General features: G+C 40.9%; 1 protein-coding gene across 1 annotated transcript; it reads left to right on the top strand.

Annotated features, from left to right (window-relative positions):
- Positions 1-585: 585 nt before the first annotated feature.
- Positions 586-21,580, top strand: lsm12b (LSM12 homolog b). The gene is made up of 5 exons (XM_084079169.1): positions 586-754; positions 7,771-7,904; positions 11,153-11,262; positions 17,866-17,992; positions 19,900-21,580. The coding sequence occupies exons 1-5, from the start codon at positions 628-630 to the stop codon at positions 19,990-19,992; spliced, it is 591 nt and encodes a 196-aa protein (XP_083935295.1). The 5' UTR covers positions 586-627; the 3' UTR covers positions 19,993-21,580.
- Positions 21,581-21,786: the final 206 nt, after the last annotated feature.

Here is a 21,786-nt window from a genome sequence, read left to right as displayed (position 1 = left end):
GAGTAAAAGTACAAACGTATTAGCATCAACATGTACTTAAAGTACCAAAAGTAAAAGTACTAAATATTTGAAAATAGCAGATCTACAAGCTCAGAACGCGTCGCGATGCAACGCGTTGTGAGCTTGTAGATCTGCTATTTTTGGCTAAAGTTCTCCTCAGAAAAGGGATGCTAGGTTTTGAGTGGTTATGGTAAAAAGAAAAATCATATCACATAAAAGATTTGGCGGACCCCCCTGTAGTAACTCTGAGGACCCCCTAGGGGTCCCGGACCCCCTGTTGAAGACCCCTGGCCTAAACTGTACTTTTTTTTTTTTTTTTTTTTTTACTGTACTACAAGGCAAGGCAAGCCCGCCAGCTACCCCGCCAGCAGCAGCAGCAGAGAGAGAGCGCCCACCTCCTCCCCCACCACTCCTAACCCAAACCTCCACATAACAGCGACGCGCTTACGTCATCACGCCGACAACAAACGGAACGGACGGACGCTCGCGTGGCACGACGCGAGCCGTAACGTCAACGTAACAACAGGCACGTCGACGTCAACAACGCGATGACGTCAGGTCCGTGCGGCGCAGCAGCAGCAGCAGCAACAGTCCGGTGGTTTCCTGTTAGACAGACAGGAGGAGAAGATGGCGGCTCCTGGACCGGGGGAGTACTTCACCGTGGGGAGCCAGATCTCCTGCCTCACCTGCCTGGACCAGCGTCTGACCGGGGAGGTGCTGGCCTTCGACTACCAGTCCAGGATGTTGACCCTCAGTATCCTTTACAATGGACAACAGGGGGGGTCCGCGGTACAGGGGGGTGTCCGGAGGGGTCCGCGGGAGGACAGGGTCTCTCTCTCTCCTCGGAGGAGGAGGAGGACCGTGTGGCCTGTCTGGCTGCCAGGGCCTCCTGGAGGGGCTGACAGACCCCGAGATGAGCCTCTGTTTCTGGGGTTCTCTTTTGTGCTCGTAACGCGCTGTGGTTGTGTTTAGAGGGTGAGGGTGTTGTGGCCTTAGAGGTTCCCCCGGGTGGAAGTGTGTCCTTACTGTGTGTGTGTGTGTGTGTGTTACAGTGTGTGTGTGAGACTGTGTGTGTGTGTGTGTGTGTGTTGTGGTTCCTCACATTGTGTTAACACACACTGGATGGAGCACTATGTGGCAGCGGAGCGGCTCAGACAGGGTTGCCATGTCGGCTTGTTATAAGCGACTTTGGGCTTTCCCCCCCCCTGTTAAAGTTGCTTGTAAATATTGGTATTTGTAAATGTTGTAGCTGTAAATATTGGTAGTTGTAGTTGTAAATTGTAAATATTGGTAGTAGTTGTAAATTGTAAATATTTGTAGTTGCGGTTTGTAGTTTTTTTGGGCTTGTTTCTTAAGTGTAGTTAATTATTTGGACTTGTTTCCACATTTTTTAATAATCATTTATATGTGAGTGGTTCTCAAACATGTTTTCCTAAATGTTTTGTGCCACAGCCAGGCAGGCAGCATTTGCGTTGGCAGAATGTTTAAAAAATGTTGCCACATTTTATGGCTGGAGTTTAATTCTCTCTACAAGAAAAACGTGTTGTGAACTTGTAGATCTGCTGTTTTCAAAAAGCTGATTCATATATAGGTTCATAAAGTGCTCGGGTGGCCTCTTAATAGTTGTAGTAGTACTATAGTACTACTCATTTCTCTCCTAATATCTGGCAACACCGGGCTCAACGCTGTGTGTGGACTGAGGATCACTATCTGGCAGGAGGCACATCGTGTGTGTGTGTGTGTGTGTGTGTGTGTGTGTGTGTGTGTGTGTGTGTGTGTGTGTGTGTGTGTGTGTGTGTGTGTGTGTGTGTGTGTGTGTGTGTGTGTGTGTGTGTGTGTGTGTGTGTGTCCTCAGACCCGCTGCTAGCTAAAGTAGCTAATAGCTTCTAAAGCTAGCTTGACTTCAATGAAAACAAGCGCGGATAATCTTAATAAACACATTATATGTATTTATGTATACATACATATAATGTTACATCGCTGTGTTGTAAGAGAGGAAACATATCTGGTGTTTTATTGATCCTCGTTGTGTAATAAAGGATGATTGAATATTGATAATACCAAACCACTCCCCACTGGAGCAGCAGCTAGCCAGGCTGCTGCTGCTGATGCTAAGCTAAGATGCTAAGTGTTGCTATAGGCTAGCTGCTGCCACCACTATGTCCAGTTAGCTGGCTGACAGGAACAGATGGATCTGTTAGTAGATCTGTTAGATCTACAAGCCCACCCAGGCTGGTAGATCTGGTTCCAATCGGGAAGCAAAGCTGTCAATGCATTGAAATGGGACTAGATGTAGATTTAAAATGAAGGGAGGGGGGACAGGGGGGCAATGAGGCATGTCTTAGATATTGGTGGTCCCTGTAATAGGAGAGTAGAGTGGTTCTCAATTTGGGGGGACCCTCTCAGGGGTCCTCGAGGAGCTTCCAGGGGGTCCCCGATTTAAATGATCGATGATGGTTATGAACCAAATGGACCCTTTAATATTTGTTTGTAACTCTGAGAGTGTACAAATGGAACCAAATGGACCCTTATGGTTCTGTAACTCTGACAGTGTACAAATGGAACCAAATGGACCCTTGCGGGTCCATTTGGTTCCATTTGTACACTGTCAGAGTTATGGGGGGGGGTCCAGTTTGAGAAGCTCTGTTTTAGGAGACATGCTGATGTCTGAACACATGATTATTATCACGTTATAACAACCATCCTATACCTACAGTGTGTTATAACTGACACAGGATGATGTTGTGTGGGGTAGAGGTAGAGTAATAGGCCGTTGGTTCCCCAGCGTTTCCCATGTCTTGGTCGGGACCCCTAATTCGATACGTTTTTAAGTGGCGGACCCTCGTTTTGAAAAGAGTTTGTGTGCCAGGGAGGGACCCCCATAAAGAGAAGATGTTTTATTATGTAGAACATAATTCTACAACTGTCTTAATACTGTAGGTGAGGAGATCAAAACCTGTGATCTGAATAGTTCTTCTTATATGTATATATTATAAATATGTATTATACATTGTGTCATTGTACTAACCTCAATATAGTGACATCAACCACGTTCAATCTGGTAGGATCCATATTATTTGGGCATGTCATCTTCATAGGCAGAAAATGTTCAAAAATAGCTGATCTACAAGCTAGCTTGCGATGCAACACGTTGAGAGCTTGTAGATCTGCTATTTTTGCTCATTTATTTTTTATTGAGTCAGTGTATATAAAACGGGGTTTAAATGGTTAAACTGTTACAGTATTTTTCCGGGGGACCCCCTTTGAATCTCCCTGAAGAACCCTAAATGTGTACGAGACGTGTGTGTGTGTGTGTGTGTGTGTGTGTGTGTGTGTGTGTGTGTGTGTGTGTGTGTGTGTGTGTGTGTGTGTGTGTGTGTGTGTGTGTGTGTGTGTGTGTGTGTGTGTGTGTGTGAACCTCAACAATACCTACCTGCACACAGGTTCTAGCATTAGAAACATATCGTTGTTGTCGGGCAGAAACCTCGTATCTCAACATTCTAACTTTTTTGTGTTTTTTCGTGAATTGATTTCCGACTTGATCATACTACAGCGTCTCACAAAACGCGAAGCGACGCGTTCCGAGCTTGTAGATCTGCTACTTTTGATGTTTATGAATTTTAATCGTGAAAAGTAACAGATGTGGACGTGTGAGGTTTCACCCCGACAGAGACGATCACATTCATCTCTACCTGCAAACAGAAGAATATCAGTACTCAGGGGAAATGTCCTTTAGGCACATTTCCGAAAATGAAATAAATGTGTCCAAAGGAGCATGTCCTTGAGTCCTGATAGTTTTATCTGTCTGTATGCATTCTTCTGAGCCGTGCAGCCAAACACTACTACTTCAGATGTGCTCGCATTCTTAACGAAATCTTTTACCTAAAACATGCATGTTATGGCATTAGAAATGGCACATCTATACTTCTTCCACATTTGTTCATCCTTACCTACACATAGGTTCTGTTCAATAGTAATATGTTCCTCTAACGCGCAGACCTTGGATCGGTTATCTATGAATGAATGAATGAATGAGTTTTATTTCGAACATTATTTAAAAAAAGACAAATAGAATACAAAAACAGAAGGAAAGAAAAAAAACAATGTCCGAAAAGGAGTAGGATGAAGTGTAAAACTTATAAACTCCTACCCCCTTTTTCACTAGTAATTTTCACAATTTTTCTAAATGTATTCACAACCTAAACATCTCATAAAAATAGAGCAATAAGAATAACCGCAGTAATAACCGAGATAAAATAAAACCAACCCTACTAGTAGATACTCTATCTACAGGATCTATGTCGTATTCCGTCTGGGCGATGTGGGCAAAAATCACAATATTTGTATATATATAGACATTCTGCCGTTATTTTGACTGTTCTGTAATATTTACTAATCATCAGTAATGCCTATGTAATTACTAAATGGGTAGAACAGTCAGTAAATGACTTCACTTTACAGTAAAGCAGGCTTTAAAACCAGGAAAAGACAACACTTGCGCTTTATGCCGTATTGCAATATCTAAAATCCTAGACCAGTGGTTTTCAACCAGTGGTCCGGGGACCACCAGTGGTCCTTGGGGGGGTACCAGGGGGTCCCCAGCAAAATGAGTTAACATAGCGTCGCAATCGTTTTAACCACTTAGCTTTGGCTATTCAAAAACAGCAGATCTACAGTGCCGCGCTATGAGCTTGTAGATCTGCTATTTTTGAAAAATCTTGAAAATGTGTGCAAATCTTTGAATATATTTATTTTTTAAAGACAACATTTTTAACTCAAATCTTTGCTTCTGGGGGTCCCTGGCACAAAACCTTTTCAGATGGGGTTCCGCGGCCAAATGTATATACATTTAGGGGTCCTTGGCATGATAAAGGTTGAAAACCACTGTCCTAAATGCTTTCTAGTCTGATATCACTATATTGCTATATCAACATTCTGTCCAGGCCTAATTCCGTCTGATAATGACAGGACTATTAGCATTTTAAATATAGATTGAATGGTTAATGAGCCATTTGATTTACATCGTGCCTCATTTAAGCCATAGTAGCTTAATAGTCAAACGCAGCTTACTTTAGTAGGGTTACTCTCGAGCAGTGGTGTACTATTTACTCAAGTACTGTACTTAAGTACAATTTTTTAGGTACTTTTACTTTACTGGAGTATTTCCAGTTCTCAAAACTTTTTAACTTCTACTACACTACATCTCAGAGGCAAATATTGTACTTTTACTCCACTGCAATGATATGAAAACTTTTAGTTTTGAAAATAGCAGATCTACAAGCTCACAACGTGTCGCATCGCGACGCGTTGTGAGCTTGTAGATCTGCTATTTTCAAACGCTTTAGTACTTTTACTTTTAGTACTTTTAAGCATATTTTGATGCCAATACTTTTGTACTTCTACCGCAGTACATTTTGAGTTCAGGACTTTTACTTGTAACAGAGTGCATCAACATTGCAGTTTTGATACTTTTGCTTAATTAAGAAGATTGAGTACCTTTTCCCAGCACTGCTCTCGAGCAAATGTATGCGGAAATGATTGTCCTTTAAAAAAACCCCAAGACGGTATAACTGACCCAACCGGTTCTTCTCAATGGCCACTGGCCAGGCTAGCCCTCTTTTCTTCATTTGCTAGTGTAATGCTCGTCCCTCTTTAATTCATTGTTAGTATAATCAGTGCTGGTGTGAATGTGCTAATCAGCCTGTGAGGTGGGCTGGCTGTGGGGGGAGGGGAGGGGAGGGGACTGGGGGTCCGAGTTTTTAGACCAGGGTTGGTTGCAAAGTTGAGAAAGCTTTCCAGTGTAATCATTAACCACTTAGTAATACCTCACTGACCGTCAGTCACACTGTCTTTGATCTTTTTCTGCCCCTGAAAGGCCTTCAGATTGACACACAAACACATTGGTCAAATACTCATTAACTCAATCAATCCGGCAACGCGTCTCTGTCATTTTAGATGTCTTTGGGCTATTCAAAAATAGCGGATCTACAAGCTCATAGCGAGCTTGTAGATCTGCTATTTTTTTTTAAACATGAAAATGTGTGGAAATATTTGAATATATATATATTTTTTTTTTAAAGTGAACATTTGTAACTCAAATCTTTGCTTCTGGGGAATTCTACAAATATCTTCAGTCCCTCAGTTTTCTGAAAAAAAACGTATGTTGCTATACTATCAGTGCTGCTCAAACCTTAGTTTTCATATCAAGGACCCCCAAAATGATATGCATTTGGCCGCGGACCCCCATCTGAAAATACTTAGTTCCAGGGACCCCCACCAGAAGCAAAGATTTGAGTTAAAGATGTGCTAAAAAAAACGTTCAAGATTTTTACAAAAAAAGCAGATATACAAGCTCATAGCGCGGCACGAAGTGACGCGCTATGAGCTTGTAGATCTGCTATTTTTGAATAGCCTAAAGTATAAAATAATGATTGAAGCAAAACATCTAAAATGACACCGTATGTGTTTGCGGTTTGAACGTTTTTTTAATAGATTTCTGTTCTGTGTTTTCCCACCATGTTTCTGTGAATAGTCCACATATACATTGTGTTGTATGTGTATGTATATATATATATATATATATATATATATATATATATATATATATATATATATATATATATATATATATATATATATATATATATATATATATATATATATATATATATATATATATATATAGCTTGTGTTTAGGATGTTGTTCCAGGCCTGCTCACTATAGGTGTCAGTGTTGCATTGAGCTGTGTGACAGACACTGCATCTCTACTGTAACCTGTACATACAGACACATCATCTCTACTAACTGTACACTGGCTCTCTGTGTGTGCTCACATCTATTATGATTGAAAAGGTACCGCAGTCTTCATCACATACACTAAACCCTCTAACCCATTAACCCATTAAGACCTGAGGCCATTCTTAAAAATGTTCTCTAAATCCTAACAGTTTTTTTGAAAAAAAAAAAAAAAAAAAAAAGATTGTTCAAGATTTTTCAAAAATAGCAGATCTACAAGTGCCGCGCTATGAGCTTGTATATCTGCTATTTTTGAGTAGCCAAAGAAATCTAAAGTGACACAGACAGATACGTTCCAGGTCTTAATGGGTTAAGAACACCTGAGAGGCCCATTCTACAAATGCCTTCTAAAGTAGTAGTTGTCACACTTGTCACAAGATTTTTCAAAAATGTATGTTGGCGCCTGGTGCCTTGAAGGCGTCGTTTTGGCTGATTTTTACACTTGGTTGCATGCTGAAAATAGCCGATCTACAAGCTCACTGCGACGCGTTGTGAGCTTGTAGATCGGCTATTTTCAGAGCGCAAACCAAGCATAAAATTCGTCCCTCACTTAAAATTTTAGTCTAGTTTTTATTTGTTGACGAAATTGTCAATATATTTAGTCTTAGTTTTAGTCACCACGGAGTCTGTGCAGGGGGGCTAGGCCCATAGGCAGTGTTGCCAGATTCTTCCCAAAAAGAAGCGACTATGAGCTACATGAGCACTTTAACATAATACAACAGCTATTTGAAAATAGCAGATCTACAAGCTCACAACGCGTCGCGATGCGACGCGTTGTGAGCTTGTAGATCTGCTATTTTCAAATAACATCTTGCGGGGGAAATTATATTAAGCAGCATCTGGCAACCCCGTCCATAGAGTTGAATAACCTTTTGCTAACACAATGCACGTTGTTGCCGTTACGTTGTTATGTGCTTATTATTATTATTATTATATATATATATATATTCCTTGACCCTAAGTCCCTCCCCAAGAATGTGCTTCCTCGAGCGGCAAGCCCAACCTCAACGATGTCATCCTGGTCAACGTAAACTATATTTCTGACGTGAAAATGATACATGACTGCACTGAGACCCCTCCTCCACTAGCATCACTGAATGTTAGCAAGGTACGTTGTGTGTGTGTGTGTGTGTGTGTGTGTGTGTGTGTGTGTATATATATATGTCTCTGTTCGGGTGTAAAACCTTGTTATGTACAAAACCGTTAACTTTTCAGGATTCAAATTCAAAATCGGCAAAAGATACTTTTGTGTGAGGCTGTAGTGTGATCAATTAGGGTGTTCATTTTACGGGAAAAAAAGTTATAATATTCAGATAAGAGGTTTGTCTGCCTGACAACAGCGATATGCATGTGCTTTATGTCACTGAGGGCTTTTAATCAGGCCTGTGTGTTGGACCCTCATGTCTAAACTGCCCAAACATTAAAGACATAGTTCACCCTCCTACCAGAACCACTAGCCTACCTGCTGGTCATCAAATTATTGTCTTAGGAATGTGTCAAAAAATAAATTTTAAAAAATCCATGAATTCAAGTCTCCATGGGGTGACTAATACATAGATAAAAAGTAATGATTTGAGTGATCTATCCCTTTAATATTGTTGTTGTTTGATAGTTTATTTGTAAAGGAATGTCCCACTTTGTTACACTAACTACAGCGTCACACACAAGTAGCAAAAACTATCCATTTTTATTGTTTCATTCATTCTGTCAGAACTGTGATGATTTTTATTTCTGTTTCTTTCCTTTGTGTGTGTGTGTGTGTGTGTGTGTGTGTGTGTGTGTGTGTGTGTGTGTGTGTGTGTGTGTGTGTGTGTGTGTGTGTGTGTGTGTGTGTGTGTGTGTGTGTGTGTGTTAGGGCTGGTAAATTAATATTCGAATTTCGAATATTTCTCGAATATGGGGGAAATATGTATATTCGAATATGAAAATTAATCGAATTTAAAAAAAATAAACCCATTTTTTTTTGTACAGGAACAATACAAAAAACAATGTATTATTGGATCCAAGCACTTGATACATTGTTTTTTGTATTGTCCCTGTCAAACATTCAAAAAAAAGTTTGCTTCTTTTTAAATATATTTTTTAATAATAATAATATTCGAATATATTCGAATATCTGCCAATTTTTAAGACCAATATTCGAATATCATTTCTGAGGAAAGTTACGTGTGTGTGTGTGTGTGTGTGTGTGTGTGTGTGTGTGTGTGTGTGTGTGTGTGTGTGTGTGTGTGTGTGTGTGTGTGTGTGTGTGTGTGTGTGTGTGTGTAAGCGGTCAAGTGTGTCTGTGGGTTTAAAGGGGGTAAATTTAACTAATGAAACTATTAATTAATAAGAGCTTGTGACTAAATAATAACTACATTGTATCCACTGGAACACGGGTTATTTTTTATTTTTTCCAGTGTCCTCCTGCACTGTAACAGTTGTGAGACATAAGTAACCAGGTTTACTGTTGTTCACCTGACTACAATGTGTGATAGAAGTATTCTGATATTTTACTCACGTAAAAGTAGCAATACCACAATATAAAAACACTCTGTTGCAAGTCAAAGGCCTGTGTTCAAAATGTTACTTGAGTAAAAGTACAAAGGTATTGGCATCAAAATATACTTTTAAGTACCAAGTACTAATGTTTGAAAATAGCCGATCTACAAGGTCACAACGCGTCGCGATGCGACGCGTTGTGAGCTTGTAGATCTGCTATTCTCAAATAGCCTAGGTATAAAGTAGGGCTGACGTCGTTAATGTATGTTTCATAATGTAATAATTTATATCTGCACTTGAGTACATGTACTTTCCACCACTGGATAGAAGGTGTTGGTCAGTCTGTCCTCGTGTCAGAATAGTTTACTAATGTTTAAACGCCTTAGTCTGAGCCTGTAGACTAGTTATCTATTAGTGACACATAATATACTGTCTGTACTGTCAGGTCCACAACAAGTTACTGTTCAGGAAATGTAAAAAAAAATAACCATGTGTTCCAATGGATACAATGTAGTTATTATTTAGTCACAAAGCTCTCGTTAATACTTTATATTTGGTTCGATATTTATAAAACTCACACATGCACTTTTCCACTTAACCCATTAAGACCTGGAACGCATCTAAAAAGCATTATTTTACACTTTGGCTATTTTTGAAAAATCATGAAAATGTGTGCAAATCCTTGAATATATATATACAAACTCAACTCAAATCTTTGCTTCTGGGGGTCCCTGGAACAACATATTTTGAGATGGGGGTCAGTGGCCAAATGCATATAATTTTGGGGGTCCTTGACTTGAAAAAGATTGTGCTCAATCTTTTTCATGTCAAGGACCCCCAAAATTATATCCACTGATATAGAAACATACATCTTTTTTCAGAATACTGTTAGGATTTAGGAGACATTTTGTAGAATCGGCTTCAGGTCTTAATGGGTTAACCCATTAAGACCTGACCCCTTCTGAATCCTGACCTAAGTGTTCTGAAAAACTTCAAGTATTAATTAAAAAATTACAATAAATATATGTTGCTATATACTGTACGTAGCAACAGGAACCCTAAAAGGAGTTCCTGTCCTCAAAGGTATAGTTACAAATAGGGGTAGAGGTGTGGGTTGTGTAGTTACCTTGCCATGATGTAACTCCAAAGGTCGACAAGAAATCTAAAATCATTTCTCCATTGATTAGAAATTGATCATTCAAAATATGCTCCTCATCGACTTACACTGTACGGTGAAACAGATCTCAAAGTCACTCTTTTAGCACGTAAAGAAACACAAACAAAGCTGATTCAGACAATATAGAACATCACCAAACCCAGTACTGTTTGTTTTTCAAATAGAAATGTCAACTTCCTGCTCATTCTACTATTTGAAGATTCGGATCCACGGATCCAGTCCAGGTTTTCTTCTTTATAAAAATAGCAAAATCAACAGGAAGTTTTCCTGTTCAATGAATGAAAGCTGAATGAATCAGCTTTGTTTGTGTTTGTTTACGTACTAAAAGAGTGACTTTGAGAGCTGTTTTACCGTACAATGTAAGTCAATGAGGAGCATATTTAGAATTATCAATGTCTAATCAATGGAGCAATTATTACTCAACGTATAACAAACAATTTTAATATTGAATCTTGTAATTGGAATGCCAGAGTAAATCCTTCCTGTGTTGTGTGTATCTAGGAGTATGACGACCTCTCTCACCTGTCTCCTTGGTCTCTCCACCTCTGTGTTCACAGCTTGTAGATCTGTCTGTCTGTCTGTCTGTCTGTCTGTCTGTCTGTCTGTCTGTCTGTCTGTCTGTCTGTCTGTTGTGTATCTAGGAGTGTGAAGACCTCTCTCACCTGTCTCCTTGGTCTCTCTACCTCTTGTGTTCACAGCTTGCCAATCGAGCACGGTCAGAAAAGGAAGACAAGCTGTCCCAAGCCTATGCAATCAGTGCTGGGGTTTCTGTGGAGGGACAACAGCTATTCCAGACTATTCACAAAACGTAAGCACGCACGCACACACACGCACACACACGCACACACACACACACACACACACACACACACACACACACACACACACACACACACACACACACACACACACACACACACACACACACACACAGGGATGGGACGATAATCGTTATTATTGTTTATCGTGATAAAAAAACGCTGACGAAAATCATACCGTGGAGATTTTCATTTATGGTGAAATTGTCCTCCCTCATACACTAGGATGAATTAGCTTTAGTTGAGCTGCAAATTCACCACTTAAACCCTCTATACTTGATAAAACAGACCTGTAAAAAGAGTGCATTTGGTATACGCTCTTATTTCACTCTACACAAATCAAATTTTAGCCGTTGCAAGGCGTTGTGTGCTTGTAGATCGGCTATTTTTGGCGAAACGTACCCTCCCCAGAATAGGGATGCTGGTGAATTCATTTGGTTAACAACAAAAGGGGCATTTTAAGTTTTACGCATATTTTGATCATCGCGATAATATCCATAATCGCAATATTATTTTTCCACAATAATGGTGAGGTGTAATTTTCATATTGTACCGTCCCTACACACTAGTGATGTGCGGGTCGGGTTTTTTTATGACCCGCCCCGCCCCGGAACCCAACCCGCCTCAACCCGCCCCACGAACCCATATATAAATCTATGGCTCAACCCGCCCCGCGAACCGTGTTAAAAAAAAAAAACGGTAAAATCATGAAGGAAAATAATCTTCAAGTATACACCCCAAGTGTATTCAAACTGTTTTATTGTTATTATTCTTATTCTTATTAGGAGTAAAGACAAAACAAGTGCATGTGATTATTATTTTTTTTTGCGTGTGAGAGCGGCTGACCCGCTCACCCGCAGCCCGCATAATTGCCTCTGAAATCCTGACTCGACCCACCCGCGCCGCGGGTTGACCCGCGGGTTACGGGTCGACCCGCTCATCACTACTACACACACAGGTTAAAGTTCTCACTGACGTCAGTCATTTGGATTCCATTCGAGTCAGCATGTCTTCTATGGAATCCTGATGCTCAGAGAAAGTAGCCGATCTACAAGCTCTCGATGTGTCGTCGAGAGCTTGTAGATCAGCTACTTTCGGTTATTATTCTAACATTAGAGCATTCAGAGTGGTCAAATGTCCTGAAGAATATTCCATAAAATGCTCTTGGATAGTTCATGTAAAAGCAAAGGTTATTAATGACTCAATCTGTGTGATTTCTTGTCAGTGTATAGAACAGCAGGCACTGAAGAAATGTGTGATCAGGGAAGCTTATCCTGCATGTCTAAATAGAACACAGAGCAGTGGTTCTCACAAGTGTGGTCCGGGGACCCCCAGGGGTCCTTGAGAGGCTTCCAGAGGGCAAGATGAGTTAATATAGAACTCACTGGCTGGAGAGTCAATAGGATATGACAGCAGTGACAACACAGAAATGTGTGGGATATAATCATATATATATATATATATATATATATATATCATCACAATTATTTTATGCTTTAGCTATTCAAAAATAGCTGATCTACACTCTCCCAATTTGACCCACGTGTTGTGAGCTTGTAGATCTATATTTAGAAACATCTTGAAAGAAAATGAAACATTTTGAATAATAACACAAATCCTTTCCTCAACACATATTTTCTGATGGGGGGGGGGGGGGGGGGGGGGTGTTTCTAGGTCCTTGACATGAAACAGATTGAGAACCACTGGTAGAGCCTACAACAAGTTGTAGAATTTGTTTTGGTGCTTTTCCTGGTACTTACAGGTACTTAGTTAGTCTCTCTGGCAGGTACCAGGTAGAGTGCCCCTTCGGGACCTGACCGGACCCAGCCCGTTCATTTGGGTTGTTTAAAAAAAAAGGTTAGGCACGGGGGCTGGACTCATTACAACATGTCAACCAATCACATCACGGTGGTATTAACCAATGAATTTAACCTCTTATGGAGTCTGTGTGTTAGATGCGTTTACGTTACTGACGCCTTGAGACCTGAAGCCGATTCTACATGTCTCCTAAATCCCAACAGTTTTCTGAAAAACGCATGTTTCTATATCAGTGGTGCTCAATCTTTTTCATGTCAAGGACCCCCAAAATGATATGCATTTGGCCGCGGACCCCCATCAAAATATCTTGTTCCAGGGACCCCCCAGAAGTAAAGATTTGAGTTAAAAATGTTCACTTTAAAAATATATATATTTAAAGATTTGCACACATTTTCACGATTTTTCAAAAATAGCAGATCTACAAGCTCATAGCGCGGCACTCCGTGCCGCGCTATGAGCTTGTAGATCTGCTATTTTTGAATAGCCCAAAGTGTAAAATAATGCTTTTCAGCTCAAATCTAAAAATGACACAGTTCCAGGTCTTAATGGGTTAAATAAACGTTAAATGAGGCTCATATAAGTATCCTAAGTGCCTATACATGGTTATCTAAATATTAATCTTTGGGGGGGATATAATGTCTGGAAGGTGATTCATTCATCACTGTTCACACACCACAGAAAAAACAAAAGGTAGATCATAAAATGTTATAATGACTAAAGTTGCTGCTGGATCCCGTGTCCTGGCTCTGTTCTTTACAACGTGTGGGTGCATTCTTCTTCTCCTGCATTCTGCTGCGGACGGACATGGTGGTAACATTGTGTTCTCCATGCTGTGGCATGCTGCCTATGTGTGTGAAGTCTAAGATAGAGACACGGAGGCACATCCCAAACATGTCTGGTTCAGACAGGTGTCGGACTAGAATACGTGCGTGCATGCGGAAGAAAGAACCGTCTTAACGCTGCGGTCTGAACCTTCATTCAGACCCCATGAAGACCCTTACCGTACCAAGGGCCCCTTCATTCAGACCCCATGAAGACCCTCACGGGTGGAAACGTCGAACCGTTTTTCAAAAAATAGCAGATCTACAAGCTCATAGCGCGGCACCGAGTGCCGCGCTATGAGCTTGTAGATCTGCAATTTTTTTGAAAAATCGTGAAAAATGTGTGCAAATCTTTGAGTATGTATGTTTTAAAATGGACATTTTAAACTCCCAATCTGTGCTTCTGGGGGTCCCTGGCTGGAACAACATATTTTGAGATGGGGGGTCCTTGATATGGAAAAGTTGGAGCACCACTGATATGGCAACATACTGTTAGGATTTAGAACACATTTTTACATATGTATTTGGCCGTGGACCCCCCCATCTCAAAATATGTTGTTCCAGGGACCCCCCAAGAAGCAAAGACTTGAATTACAAATGTTCACTTAAAAATTATATATATATATATTCAAAGATTTGAACAAAAAAGAAAAAAAAGAAATCTAAAATGACACAGATGCGTTCCTGCACTGAGTGGGTTAAAGTCCACAATGTGTGGACTGTTGGTCTTCTGCATGCTGCTTATGTCTCTCTGTAATAGTAATGGGACGGTCGGGTCGGGATAGGCTATGTGAGCATTTCTTTGTCGGTGGTTATGTTTAATAAACCCACAACAAGTGAACCTCTCTTAGTAGTGAGTATTAGTGTGTGTGTTCTGTATTGTTTTAGCATGAGGTCAGACTCGGCGCCAGTGACCAGGCATCGTAGAGTTACGTGTTGTTGCTGCTGCTGTGTGCATCAGGAATACGTGCACGTAAGAGAGAGAATCAATTGATTTGGTGGCGGGCTTCGGGTCGACACATTGTGAGCTTGTAGATCTGCTATTTTTTTCGCACGGAAAAAACGGACAATATCATTTTTTAAATGAACACATGGTTCTCAATGACCTCATGCACACCGGCTCCCAATTTGCCGTGCGGCGATGCGTTTTTTTTCCAATCGAACCCAGTTCGATTCGTGCGTCTTTTCGCATGCAGTAAAAACTGATTGACTAATCGCACCCTGTGTGCAAAGGCCTTAACTCCTTGACTAAAAGCTTAATATCTCCCATTTCTTTTTTAACGTGGTGGAAGTGAGCCGTTTTCGATCGGCGATCACTCTGCAATGGAGGATCGCGTTGGAAATATTATTGTTCCAGGCGTTAGTCGGGACCCTCCGCCGTCTCGCACGCACGCTTTGTTTACATGCACGTCCGCGTCGGGGCTTCTACAGCACGAAACATATCAACCTAAGTGGATGGAAGAAATGTAGGCACTGAACGTACCCTGTTTTAATAAACCTCTGGCACACAATGTGTTAGGTAAGAAATGTGAGTACTTTTTCCACCACTGCTGTAGAGTAGTAGCCTGGTAAACCCTCCCTCCGGAAATCTCATTTCCATTTGATTCCAGGAGTGAGTCTGGCATGATTTCCCATTGTGGGAGTTTCTAGCGGAATTACCAGCAAACCGAGCCTATCAGCGTCGTTGCACATCGTTCTGTGATTGACAGCGACAGTTGGCCAATCAGGTGGCTAGTTCGAGTGAGCCCGAATGAAGCCGAGTGCAGCCTGATTGCCGCCGACAAAAGACGAAAGGCAGCCATTGTTGTTGTCCGAGTGCCTTCACTTCTTAGTTTCGTTTTTAAAACGGTCTCAAACTTCTTTTTTGAGGCACGGAATTTACTATTAAGATATCGTTTGGATAGAATTTAGTTGTTTAACTTCATATATGTGGTCAATTAATCATGACAGAGCCTATTTAAAAATATACATTTAGAGAACCGGCAGGGGCGGGGAGTGACACGCATGTATCCCAATAAGGCAACCTATTTTGGGCATGGCCGTCTCAAAAGTCCTGTTGCGTCATATTAGTGACGGAGGTGGTAAAAATGCACTGCCATTGGCTGAAGGGGAAAAACGACCATTGGCTGAAGGGGTTGTCAGTCAACGGTATTACTCCCGCCCAGCTCCAGCCCACAGCCAATATTGCAGAATGGGCGATCAGGCCAGACTCACTCCTGAAATCAAATGGAAATGAGATTTCCGGAGGGAGGGTTTACCAGGCTAGTAGAGTAGGGTCCTACTATGCAATGGAAACGCAAACCTCATTTCACCATTGATTCTGGACACTTAATGTATTGTTAGTAGATAAAGGAGTAGTACGGTCATTACATTAACGTCCACAAGTGTTAAGCATCGAAACGTTATCCTCCATTATGGAGCTATTAAGTGTGTGTGTGTGTGTGTGTGTGTGTGTGTGTGTGTGTGTGTGTGTGTGTGTGTGTGTGTGTGTGTGTGTGTGTGTGTGTGTGTGTGTGTGTGTGTGTGTGTGTGTGTGTGTGTGTGTGTGTGTGTGTGTGTGTGTGTGTGTTGGCGCAACAGAAAACCCAAGCCTCATTGTTTTAACTCCTGGCCTGTTAAAACACGTCTGGCCGTATCAGATTTTAGTATTGACGAAAGTCACAGCCACCCGACACCCATTTCTTCTTCTGGTCTCCCAGAGCACCAGCCTGGATATCAGACACCCGGACGGGTGCTTCCTTATTCTCTAGGGTCACATGAAAGGGCCAAGCAGTCACAATGTTAAAAGGCCATCCAGGTCCATGGAAATTAAATCAACTATTTTTTTCCCCCGCTGAACATCAAGTGGTCGGTTGAACCACAACAGTGGTGTGTATAGTAACTAAGTACATGTACTCAAGTACTGTACTTAAGTACAATTTGGAGGTATTTTTACTCTATTGGCGTATATCCAATGTAGTACTTTTTTCCCCTAGTACTTTTACTTCTACTCCACTACTGCCCCTCTCAGAGGCAAATGTTATACTTTTACTCCACTGCAATTATTAGAACATTTTGGTTACTTTTTGTAGATTTTGACTATTATTACTAAACATACATTAACCACTTCAGCCCTATATACATTTCGTCCATTCGAAAATAGCAGATCTACAAGCTATGATGACGCATTGTGAGCTTGTGTAGATCTGCTATTTTCAAAGGATTTTAATACATTTTATATGTTTGGAAACTTGTCAAATGGGTCATTCTGCAGAATGACTACTTTCTACTTTCGGTACTTTTAAGTACATTTTGATACCAATGCTTTTGTACTTTGACTTTTACTTGTAACAGAGTTCTTCCACATTGCAGTATTCAGGGACGTGCACAGATAGACTCTAGGTGGTGCTAGAGCACCTGCCCTTTGCCCTCTTGACCAGAAGTGCTCTTTTGAAAAAAAGAAAAGAAAAGTTTTTTTTTTTTTTTTTCAGTTTACAGCAGGGGTCTTCAACAGGGGGTCCAGGACCCCTAGGGGGTCCTCAGAGTTACTACAGGGGGTCCGCCAAATCTTTATGTGATATGATTTTTCTTTTTACCATAACCACTCGAAACCTAGCATCCCTTTTCTGAGGAGAACTTTAGCCAAAAATAGCAGATCTACAAGCTCACAACGCCTCGCACTGCGAGGTGTTGTGGGCTTGTAGATCTGCTATTTTTGGCAAAGAGGTATAAGTGTAGAGGGGAAAAAAGAGCAGACCAAGTAAACAAAAAGGTGTATAATTTAGTTGAGCACCTGCCCCTCAAAATGTCTGTGCACGCCACTGGCAGTATTGATACTTTTACTTGAGTTAAAAATGTGTGTACCTTTTCCACCACTGAACCACACACACACACACACACACACACACACACACACACACACACACACACACACACACACACGTGTGACACTAATGACTGGCTTTGTCTCCGCAGCATCAAAGACTGTAAATGGCAGGAGAAGAACATTATTGTGATGGATGACGTCGTAATCTCGCCGCCGTACCAGGCAGAGAACTGCAAAGGCAAAGAGGGAAGCGCTTTAAGTCACGTACGCAAAATAGTAAGTACAGTACCGCCTCTCTCTCTCCTAACCACCAGAGATAACCATATACAGCAGACAGTGGCGGAAAGTAACATAGTACATTTACTCAAGTACTGTACTTAAAGGTAGGGTAAGTGATTTTCTTTGGTTACAATAAGTGTTAAATATCTCTATATTGTGATAGTACTCATTGCTATAGAGTGTTTGTTCAGTAGAAGGAGTCTCCTTGTCTCTCCACCTCTTTATAAAACAGAAAATGCATTTTCGTTTCAGTTTCAGTTTCATTTCCAATTTTATCCAATCAGGATAGAGAACTCAATCAGGATACAGATTAAACAAGTGAAATTGGAAGTGATGACACTAAGAAATGATTAGGCAAAATTGGAATTGGAACACTATAAAAATGAAGCTTAAAAATGGGTACTTTCTCCTGATTGGCTGAGAGTTTGACACCTACCAGAAAATTAATTTTCTGTTTATTAAAGAGCTGTAGAGACATGGAGACTCCTGTTACTGAACAAACACTCTATAGCAATGATTACTATCACAATATAGTGCTTTAACCTTTTAACAAAATACTTTTTGTTGTAACCCAAAAATATCACTTACCCTACCTTTAAGTATAATTTTGAGGTATTTTGACTTTACTTGAGTATTTCCAATTTCCACTACTTTTACTTCTACTCCACTACATCTCAGAGGCAAATATTGTATCCACTACAATTATTTGAAAACGTTAGTTACTTTGTAGATTTTGATTATTATTACGAAACATACATTACCCACTGCAGCCCTATATACATTTCTGCCTTTTGAAAATAGCAGATCTACAAGCTCACAAGTGAGCTTGTAGATCTGCTATTTTCAAAAGATTTTTATACATTTGAAAACTTGTGAAAAGGGACATTCTGCATAGTGAGTACTTTCTACTTTTGGTACGTTTATCACTTAGTGAAGTTACTCCTAAAGGTAAGGTAGTAGCCCAGGCAAACTAGCGTTTCACATCAAAGTCATTGTAACAGATTATTTTCCCACCATGCATCATTTCTATGAGATGTCCAGAACAACATACTGAAAGTCCTAAGAAATCCTAGTTGGGGAAATATGTTTAATTTACATTGACCATAATTTTCCATGGCTTTTTGACAATAATTGGTGGACATCTTGGATTGATGCCAAATAAACAGGGGTGCACATAACTGGTGCGCAGTGCAAAATATGCCTTGAACGTCCCAATCTGGCGGATAAAATCAGCGCAGCAGCACAGGGCACCAACCTTGGGGGCTTTACCTAACAGCGTGAGAAAAAGAAACGGCGAAAATCGGCGGAATTTAGAAACAGAGCGTCCTTTTTTTCTCGCCCCCCCCCCCCCCCCCCCCGTTGACAAAACGGAACGGGACCATGCGCACCAAGTCACATCTCCAGGTGCTCTTCTGCGTACCAGACCTAAAAAGTTATGTGCACCCCTGCAAATAAACATATTTCCGCAACTAGGATTATTATTATTTTTCAAATGTTTTTATTTAATTTTTTAAGACGCACAAACACAACATTTAACAAACAACAAGACACTACAGACACTAGTACACAATAACAAAGGAAAACAGGTATACAAATCAACCAATAATTAATTGACCGAGAATGCAGACATTTTAGTGCAATACATTTCCCTGAGAAACGGTATTGAAAAAATGGACCCGTTAGGGTCCATTTGGTTCCATTTGTACACTCTCAGAGTTAAATTAACATTGATTTTACAATATAAATTGGGGTCCCAGAGGTATAAATGCCATTAAATGGGGGTCCATAGCCTAGTGCATGTCAAACTGAGGATCCTTGAAAAAGAATCACTGCTAGAGCCGTAACAAATTATATACGTTTTCAGTCCAGACTAACCATGAACACTCTCTCTTCTCTCCTTCCAGGTGGAGAAACATTTTAGAGATGTGGAAAGTCAGAAGTCCATGCAACGTTCACAAGCACAGCAAACACAGAAGGACTCCACTTTATCTTCTTGAGTTGGTGGTGTGTGTGTGGGCCGCGGTGTGGGTGGGCCCCGCGTGGGTGGGCCGGGGGGAGGCGGGACGACGACGACAACAACGGCGGGCAGTTTTAAGTTGTTCCCCACTGCCGCCACTAGGGGGGGTCGCCGTTCCTTTTTTGCGCTCAGCCCGGAAGAAACCACGCCACCACCCCCCCCCCCCTCCCTGGAGGAAGAGAGGAGCGCAGAGGGCCCCTGGGCCCCCCTCCCTCCGCAAGATCAAAACTACCATTTAAAATGAAAAAGAGAGAAAAAAAAAAACCCAACAAAAAGACAAAAAAGAAAGAGGAAGAATTAAATCTTAAAATTAGACTTTATAAAAAAAAATAATTTAAAACCTTGAACCATAGTTCCTTTAACTAAAGGGATAATACACCCCGAAGAAAATTATGTTTTTTTTTTTTGTACCAATTACTCGCCCCCCGCGTCGCCTCGAGTACCCCGGAAGTTTAATTCCCACCTTCACCGCCTTCGCGGAGAACAGAGATTAGCACGAATGTTAAGCTAATTCTGGGTCCAATGGAGATTCCACGTTAAAAACAGCAGAACGCCGTCGTTATAGCGCCCCCCCGGGGTACATTCTCAAAAAACTACTGTTATCCCACCGTGTGCTCCATGTGTCTCAAACCACGTCTATTATCGCTAAAATATTCCTATAGGTACATAGTTTTTTCAGGAACTTGAAATAACCCAACACGGCCGTATATCCCAGCGGCTCTTCACATTAACCCATTAATACCTGGAACGCATCTGTGTCACTTTAGATGTCTTTGGCTATTCAAAAATAGCAGATATACAAGCTCGTAAGCTTGTAGATCTGCTATTTTTTGAAAAATCTTGAAAAAATATTTTTCTGATTTTTTTTTCAAAAAACTGTTAGGATTTAGAAAATTATTTTTTAAGAATCGCCTCAGGTCTTAATGGGTTAACTACACCAGTGAGCCCACCAGGCTCTTCACCTCCTTTTTGTTTGTCTATTTAGCAATATTTTATTGTTTTAGAAGTACCGCATACCCAATGAGAGATACCGCACGAGTAGTTTGTTTGTTTGTTTGTTTGTTACGGACATTTTTTTTGACGAACGGTTTTGCCATTGTGTGAGAAATTAAATGAACCATTTCCGCTAATCCTCTGTTCCCTCCGTGAAAAGCAAAAAATGGGGGAAATAAAAACCCTGTCATTCAAGGCAACGCGGGGCGTGAGTGACTGATCCAACGATATTTTTGGGTGTAGTATCCCTTTAACTAACGTCTCATCCTGTCCCCACCCCCACCCCCCCCCCCCCCTCTCTCCCCCCCCCTCCCACCTCTGTGTCCCCGAAGCCTCTTTTTTTTTTTTTTGTTCTCCACCCTCTTTCCTCTTTTCCTTTTGCCTTCGATTCCATTCGTTCAAACAGAGAAAAACTAGAGCAGTCAGAAAGGCTTGTTAGCTTTATTTTCTGTCATTGTTTCCTTTTTTTTGCTGTATCATGTACGTGTCTATTTTCTGTATTTTAAACAAAATGTGACTTGAAATGCCACACTTTCAAAGGACATTTTCTAAAATAAAATTAACAAAAATTCTGACTGTAATACTGTAATTTTAACCACTTTTTGAAAGGCTCCTGAAGAACCAAGACTGAACCGTTGTTCTCAGGGGCGTGCACAGACATTTAGAGGGGCAGGTGCTCAAGTAAATTATACTTTTTTTTGTTTACTTGGTCTGCTCTTTTTTCCCTCTACACCTATACCTCTTTGCCAAAAATAGCCGATCTACAAGCCCACGAGGCGTT

Source organism: Gymnoscopelus microlampas, assembly GCF_963454915.1.
Source record: "Gymnoscopelus microlampas genome assembly, chromosome: 14".
NCBI lineage: Eukaryota > Metazoa > Chordata > Actinopteri > Myctophiformes > Myctophidae > Gymnoscopelus > Gymnoscopelus microlampas.
This window is presented reverse-complemented; position numbering and strand designations above follow the sequence as displayed.

What these genes read in the sequence shown, in the direction of transcription:
- lsm12b (XM_084079169.1), top strand. Translation starts at nt 628, where the DNA reads ATGGCGGCTCCTGGACCGGGGGAGTACTTCACCGTGGGGAGCCAGATC. An exon ending in GTCCAGGATGTTGACCCTCA is followed by an intron (nt 755 to 7,770) that starts GTATCCTTTACA and finishes TCCCTCCCCAAG; the next exon opens with AATGTGCTTCCTCGAGCGGC. An exon ending in TTCCAGACTATTCACAAAAC is followed by an intron (nt 11,263 to 17,865) that starts GTAAGCACGCAC and finishes TTGTCTCCGCAG; the next exon opens with CATCAAAGACTGTAAATGGC.